This window comes from Piliocolobus tephrosceles, chromosome 6 (assembly GCF_002776525.5).
Source record: "Piliocolobus tephrosceles isolate RC106 chromosome 6, ASM277652v3, whole genome shotgun sequence".
Taxonomy (NCBI): Eukaryota; Metazoa; Chordata; class Mammalia; order Primates; family Cercopithecidae; genus Piliocolobus; species Piliocolobus tephrosceles.
Genome location: NC_045439.1, coordinates 128,841,530 through 128,848,817, shown reverse-complemented (window position 1 = coordinate 128,848,817; position 7,288 = coordinate 128,841,530). Strand labels below are relative to the sequence as shown.

Here is a 7,288-nt window from a genome sequence, read left to right as displayed (position 1 = left end):
CCACATCTTTCAATGCTAAATCATCCCCAAATTTTAAAAGGTTGGGGCAGGTGCAGTGGCTCACGTTTGTAATCCTGGCACTTCAGGAGGCCGAGGTGGGCAGGTCAGGAGTTTGAGATCAGCCTGGCCAATATGGCGAAACTCCATCTCTATTAAACATGCAAAAATTAACCAGGCGTGGTGATGTGTGCCTGTAATCCCAGCTACTCGGGAGGCTGAGACAAAGAGTGAGACTATCTCCAAAAAAAATTAAATAAACAAATAAAATAAAAAGGAGGAATAAATTTTCCTTCACAGAAGAAATGATTTTTATTCCATTTGAGAAAAGTAAAGGATACATTCTTTGTCTGACAAAAGCGATTTTGCCATGGAACTCTAAGGCTTGCCTGGTGAAGTGACAGTGACAGATGTTAGAGGAATCTGTGGCCCTCAGTGACACGGAGAACAGACATTTGGCTGGAAAAGCACTTGCATGATCAAAATATTTCCTGTTGCAAAGATTCAGAAGTTCTTTTTATCCTGAAGATCATTCTGGTCTCTAATTTAAGACTGAAGACGATTTAAATTTGCTAATGGAACCCAGGTCAATTTTTTTTCACACAACTGAAAGGAGAGAAATCGGAAATCACTCTTACATGGTGAGAGCTTTGAAACTTCTCTCCAGGCCTCATGCGTCAAAGGCCATCACTGTCCCTCCACCCGGCATCTGGGCAGTGTCTGCCTCCTGTCCAGCACTCTTGGAGGCTGGGCCAGCAGCTACCTCAGTCCCTCCTACCCCTCCATGCCACAGGGTAGCACCAACCCCCAAGCAGTAGCAGGCTCTGCCCAGCAGTCCCCAGCCCATCCACAGCACCACTGCTGCCTTGGCAGCAAGAAGGGCTGGGAAACCTGCAAGCCCTTCCCCCCTCAGGTGTTCCGATCGCCTTTCACAAGGGTCGCCTCTAGCCCCTCCATCAAGCCTTTGGTCCTGTAACATTGTGAGTTACATTGTATATTGTGTTATTCTAGGGGCATCACCCAGGGAAAAAGGACTAAGCGGCCTTCTCGCTCTGGAGCTCCGAAGAACCCAGCCAGGGAAGCAGCAGGTGGCATGCCGTGTTAGGTGTGCACAGGGGCTGCGGCTCTCAGCGCAGGCCTGGCGACTGCCCAGCTTCAGATGCCACCCATGGTGGGACCTCAGTGACAGGCACTCATCCTCCCCTCCAAACACTGGCCGGCAAGAGCTCCTTCTGAGAAGGCCAACTGGGAGAATCCCGGGAGCCACACTGTGGGACAGCTCCCGCGGAACTGGGAACAGCCTGTGTGTGCTTGGCCTGGGAGATGCCTGTGTGTCACACTAAGCAGCTCTAAAAGGACAGGAGCAGGACTGCCCTTTATTCAACAGTGCAGCAGTTTGAGTCCAGGGCTTTTTCAACTCTAGAAATGGCATTGCTTCAAAAAGGCTAACTGAGGGGGCCAATATGAAGTAGGCGTGTTACGACTGTAATTGTCACTCTCTAAAACAGGGTGGCATGCCAAGACTATTCCACAGCACCTTTGCCAGGGAGACAGAGAACACTCCTTCTCAGAGCCAATCCCCACTCCACAGCAAGTGAGGATACAGCGACAGCCCCGCGATCCGTGCAGATCCCATTGGCTCTCACACTGCAGGTCCCTTGACAGAGGCCATTTCTCTCCCTCCGAGCATGTCCAACTTGGGGTCCCACACAGTGCTGCTATGAACACATGGCCAGTCCACTAAATGTCACATGGAAATGGCTCTCTTGCTGCACCTCTCTGAATAGAGATTGAGGTCGCTGCTATCTTATATCCTGCCGGCTTAGACTGGGCAAGGCCATTCCCAGGGCCAGTGCAATTGAGAATACTGCAATGACTTCTGAAGAGTGTCCATCCTTCCCAGGAAGCAAAATGCAGCACCCCTACGACATTGCCAATGACAGCTGAGGTACATCAACAGCCAACTGCTAAAGCTGGCCTGATTGTGTAAAAACAAGGCTTAGTTCACTGCCTGGGTGGTCTGACTGAACTGGCTGTCTGCAGAAGTGATGGTTGGCACTGCAACTGCTAGTCTAGGGGCTTGCCCTGGAACTGTACCCATTGCCATCGAGCCATTGGGGATGACAGTTGTGTTCAAGCTATTAGGGGTCTCACCACTAGCTTGTATTTTAAAATAAACCAAATAAAAGATGGGCAAGACGATACCAATTAGAAGCATGATGAAAACAGCATTCCACCACTGAATGCCACAATCTGCACCATTCATTGGCATCTTCGGAGGAGCCGGGAGCAGTGGCTGATGCGAGGTGTCTATGCAGTAACTTTCATGTAAAAAGATTTCTGACTGCACTGCACGCTCAATATTCTGGTCAATCCCCTTAAAGAAATCCATCAGCTGGCTAGCCTGGGCATCGGTACCTGTGGCTGCTCTGTCTGCATCTGGCAGTTCCACAGTCACTGTGGTCTCCGAAGATGGCCTCAGAAGGGGTTTTAGTTCTTTGTGGGTCTCTGTTAGGATCCCATGGTTTTTCACTGGAATCTTAATAGATTTCAAAGCATATAAGTCTTGTTCTCTGATGAAGTTGTTGACTTTCTTGATATCTGCAACCTAGGAAAGCATGAAGACAAACACCATAAAATATGTGAAGCCCCTTAAAAATAACATTCCAAAAAGTGGCTCTTAATCTTTCAGGGTGATGATACAAGCCCTCTTCACTTAATCTGATGAAGACTGGAAAACTGCAGCTATACACAACGTTAGTTTAGGCCGAAAGTTTCTTTTTGGCTTTCACTCAGCCTCAATATATAGTTTAGTAATCAGATATTCCTAAAGATTTATAGGTTTGAACAATTTAAGATCAGTTTTGAAAAACAGATCTTTCTTAAACTTTAAAGTGTAACTGCAAAAAAATGCTTTAGGTGAAACAACCATGGCACTAAAATGAATGTTGCAGCCTTTTCCACCTTTAACTTTTGAGGCAATAGTGCCCCCATCTGCCTGCCTTCCCCCTCATGCCAGAACTAAGTAGCTGCGAGACGTTAGCGTTCACCAAACACACAGCCTCAGCCAGCTCTGCAGACACACTCAGAGTCCAGTTTACCTGTAATAAAGTTGAGAGATACGCCCTCAGCATTTTCTTTCCCAGAAACACTGTGGGGCATATAAACTTATTAAATAAAAGTGACTTATTGTACTTAACTGTCAGGAAAAAGAACTAATGCTGTGAGTTTTATCAAATAACAAAGTTCATGACAAACTCCTCTCATAAGCAAACACTAAGATTTAAGAAGCAGGAGGAAATTTAAGTCAAAGGGTAACTAACCCCTCCCTCAAACTAATGTTTGAAAACTTTCCAAATGCATCAGAGATGAACTCTAAACTTTTAACACATAAGTCCACTAAAACTAGAAAGTGAATACAGCCAACAGATATTCAAATCAATCATTTCCATTATTTTAATTATTCAGCAACTGCTGTTATTGTAACTGAATCGAAGTAGGGGACATTTTAAATTTACTATGTCCTGAATCTAATGCATGAGACCCTTGAGATTTTTCTGTCTCTGCCTTTAACAAACTAAGAGCAAATTTACTTACTTCGAATAGGAAAACTGATCACTTATCAAAGGCTTTATATATTCTTTACAGATTTAGACATCACCATACCAAGAAGCCTACTTCATCTATTCCAGTCTTTGTAGGATAGGCTTCATTTTTCAGCCCATGTTCTGTAAGCCACACAGTATGCCTGCAGAAGCTGTTTATCGGAGCCAAATATAAATGTTAGTACAATTTAAAGATCACTGTGTGTCCCCGGAGACCAACCTGTTTATTTCCCTGGGAAAGACTGCAACACCCCACACAACATGTTTTAGACATTTGGACCTTGTTAGATAAGACATTTGTAGGAGAAAGAGATTTTTTTAATTAAGTAGCTTATATACCCTTAGAGAAGGCCATAGAAATTTGTAGCAGTGTTAGCAAAGTGAAATAGTTGCAATCTAGGAGAAAATGCAGCAATTCTAGAAATACTGTCCTACTTACTTTGCCATTGTTAATCACTCTGAATGCTAAAACATAATTAAAGAGAAAAACAGGGTTACACAGATACACAGCATACAGAAGATCATGCAGTTCTAAAAGAAATAAGGTAAAACTTTACCAGTCAAGTAAGCTACCACCAAGAAAGGTTCAGAAAAATAAAAGCAGCAAGAAAAGCAAGCATACCATAGAAATCTGGGATAAATTCTGCCTGGTATTTCCAGCCCCATTAGGTCTAAAATAAAATGTGCTTGAAAGAAGAAAAAAGGTTTCAGAATTTCAGTGTGGAGAAAACAGAAAAAGGAGAAGTCCCCTACAGAGAAGGAAATGTACGAACCCTCACACTTTGGGGGCCAGGGTTAGGAACTAAACGTACTCCCACTCTGCCTTCCAATTCTGGCTAAATAGGGGAGTCCTTGGCTGCTACAGCAGGCCTCTCCTGATGGCCTGGCAGGGTTAAGAAGGGCAGCAAGGGCCCCCACCCTGCAGTGAGTTCCCCGTGTTCCTTGAAACGAAGTGGGGCAGAGCCCCTGAGGGGAGTCTTACTTTGCAGCCGTACTGCAGAGCCAGCTTGTTGATGCTGTCCTCCTGGGCCAGCTCCCGCTGCAGCAGCACCACGTCACCTGCTCCCGCCTGGTGACCGCTCTTCTGGCGCTCCTTGCCCCGGGGCCGCAAAACCACACGGTGAGACTCTTCTTCAGAGGAGTCCCCCGAGTCCCCACTGCCATTCTTAAACGTGTATACGTGGCTGCTCGGAGTCCGACAGACAACAGCTGGGCCTTGGAAGGCCTTGGTTAACAATTCCTTGTGCCTCATTTTCTTCACTGAAAACCAAGCCCGAGGGTTAATTCCACAGAAGACATAATCATCCCTCCACCGCCTTGTTTAAAGAGAAGTGTCTTGTTAGAGTATCCCTTTCCCGAATCACTGCAAATACTCAACAAATACCATCAGTAGAAAAAAGAACGTGCTTATGCTGGCTGAGATGGAAGAAGATAGGCAGAATAAAAACCCTTTGTGTTTTCTAATTGCATACGTTTTTCTGCCCCTATTCCTCATCCATAGCTGTCTCCCCCAAACCCACATAGGTAAAGAAACAACTACTTTTGGTCTCAGAGTAGTAAGTTGAGATCCTTGCAATGGAAAGAAAAGGCTGCTGCCAGCCTCCATGCACTGAGAATCTTCAACTCAGAACCTTTGCACAATAATTTTGTATTCAATACTTTACACATTGCAAAGTATCTTCAATAAGAAGGTCAACGCTAAGGACTCTTGCTTAGAACTATGGGACTAAACTGCTCTTATTTTCACAACAGTTTAACTCATAGTATGTGGGGCAAACTAGGGGGAAAAGAAATGCCTGTCAGCCGGAGAAAATCGTCCAGTTTGCTCACGGGTCACTCTGCATTCATTACATCCCCATGACTGGTTTTTATTTTCACCTTGAGTCAACGGCCAAAGCCACAATATCCTTGTTCCTCTCTCCAAATTGTTCGGGTGAGATTCCAGAAACGAAATCTCAAACACCTGGACTGACAACTTCAGAAAAAATTGGCTTAGGAGCCACAGGGGAGCAGGCCATACGGGGACAGCCTGTGGCCCCAGCTTGACCCCTACTCCCCGTCCACGCCCTCGATGGCCACAGGCCCACACCCCGCTCCGCATACTCCTGAGCCTGCCCAGGGGAGGGAGGCTGCCGGCGGTCCTCGAGGGGTTGAGGGTCACCTGCAGGACCTCGGTGGCAGCCCGGGGGCGGGGCTAGTCTTCGCGTCTGAGCTCAGGGGCTGCAGCCGCTCTCAGGCCCGCTTCCCTCCGAGTCCCTTCTGCGAAAGGATGGAGCGCCTCAACAAGAGCTCACAGGAAAATGGGGAGCGGCCCGGCCCCAGGGCTCCATGGGCGGGGTCTTAACATTCCATAAGGCAGGACCTCTGACCCCAACCCTAGCCACCTGGGGCCAGCCCTCGACAGTCGCGGGTCACCGCCCCTCCAGCTGGAGGGTCCCTCTAGGAGTCCGGAGAGGGGGGGGCCCGCCCGCAAACCCACAAGCGAGGCCAGGCCGCCGTACCGCCACGAGCCCGCGCAGCTCCCCAGCCAGACCGCGGCCCCCTCGTCCAGGCCCCAATACCTCAGCGCCCAGGTTCCGCCGCAACCCCCAACCGGCGACCGGCTACCCGCGACCCGCCACCCACAACCCACCACCCGCCGCCGCCGCCGGTGCCGCCGCCGCCGCGCCTTGGGATTGGCTACGAACATCAGCAGGGGCGGGTTGGGGAGACAGCCAATGAAGTCAGCGGTGGGCGGGCACTGGAGCGAGACTGGCTGCACAGAGAGCTCATCCCGGTACCACAGGGTCCGGGGCGGGGCTTAGGGCGGGGCTCGGGGTGGGGGCAGGGTTCCACACCCGGAAGTAGCCTCGCCCGGCCCAGCTGCCTACCTGGTCTACGCCCGCGGGCCCTCGCTTGTTTTCGCGTCGGTTCGGGGTATTAAAGCACCTCAGCTCCTCCCTCCCAAAGTGCTTGGCTTTCTGCTGAGCCGCAGCTTTCTCGCCCGTAAAGAGGCCTTTGACCCCGCTTGTGGGTAATGATCTGTAGCTGTGACTCGGGACGGATTCCAGTAGCGTGGGGTCCCCTGAGCCCTCCTGCGGGGAAGGGTTGGGCGCAGCTCGGCGAGGGGTCTTTCTGCGGCGGGCTCTGCTCTCCTGAGCCTTTGAGGGCCACACCGGGGGAGGCATTGCGCCACCCCGAGAAGAAAACAGAAATCCACGAATGTAAAACATGGATCCGGACAACAGGGACCAAGAAAACTTAAGTCATGTTTATCAAATGTCAGGTGGCCGAGGATTTCTTTTTTTTTTTTTTTTTTTTTGGGGGGAAGTCTTGCTCTGTCGCCCGGACTGGAGTGCAGTGGCTGGAGCTCAGCTCACTGCAAGCTCCGCCTCCCGGGTTTACGCCATTCTCCTGCCTCAGCCTCCCGAGTAGCTGAGACTACAGGCGCCCGCCACCTCGCCCAGCTAGTTTTTCTTTTTTGGTATTTTTAGTAGAGACGAGGTTTCACCGTGTTAGCCAGGATGGTCTCAATCTCCTGACCTTGTGATCTCCTGACCTTGTGATCCTGTCTTGGCCTCCCAAAGTGCTGGGATTACAGGCTTGAGCCACCGCGCCCGGCCCTGAGGATTTCTTAAGATAAAAAGTGATGGAAGAATTTGTTTGGACGAACGGAGGCAGGATGGTTCACTTCCGGGTTCTTCTTC

General features: G+C 49.4%; 1 protein-coding gene across 3 annotated transcripts; it reads right to left on the bottom strand.

The window, feature by feature from the left end:
• Positions 1 to 284: 284 nt before the first annotated feature.
• Positions 285 to 6,249, bottom strand: LYSMD4 (LysM domain containing 4). 3 transcript variants are annotated; one of them, XM_023220887.1, is made up of 3 exons: positions 6,164 to 6,249; positions 4,585 to 4,862; positions 285 to 2,605 (listed from the first exon to the last, which is right to left on the bottom strand). In XM_023220887.1, the coding sequence occupies exons 2-3, from the start codon at positions 4,852 to 4,854 to the stop codon at positions 1,997 to 1,999; spliced, it is 879 nt and encodes a 292-aa protein (XP_023076655.1). In that variant the 5' UTR covers positions 4,855 to 4,862; positions 6,164 to 6,249; the 3' UTR covers positions 285 to 1,996. The 3 variants fall into 3 exon arrangements, with proteins under 3 accessions (XP_023076655.1, XP_023076656.1, XP_023076654.1); XM_023220888.2 differs by having other exon boundaries at positions 6,104 to 6,227; XM_023220886.1 differs by lacking the exon at positions 6,164 to 6,249 and adding an exon at positions 5,481 to 6,080.
• Positions 6,250 to 7,288: the final 1,039 nt, after the last annotated feature.

What these genes read in the sequence shown, in the direction of transcription:
- LYSMD4 (XM_023220886.1), bottom strand. Translation starts at nt 5,703, where the DNA reads ATGCGGAGCGGGGTGTGGGCCTGTGGCCATCGAGGGCGTGGACGGGGA. An exon ending in GCTTTGGCCGTTGACTCAAG is followed by an intron (nt 4,863 to 5,480) that starts GTGAAAATAAAA and finishes CTTGGTTTTCAG; the next exon opens with TGAAGAAAATGAGGCACAAG. An exon ending in CTCTGCAGTACGGCTGCAAA is followed by an intron (nt 2,606 to 4,584) that starts GTAAGACTCCCC and finishes ATGCTTTCCTAG; the next exon opens with GTTGCAGATATCAAGAAAGT.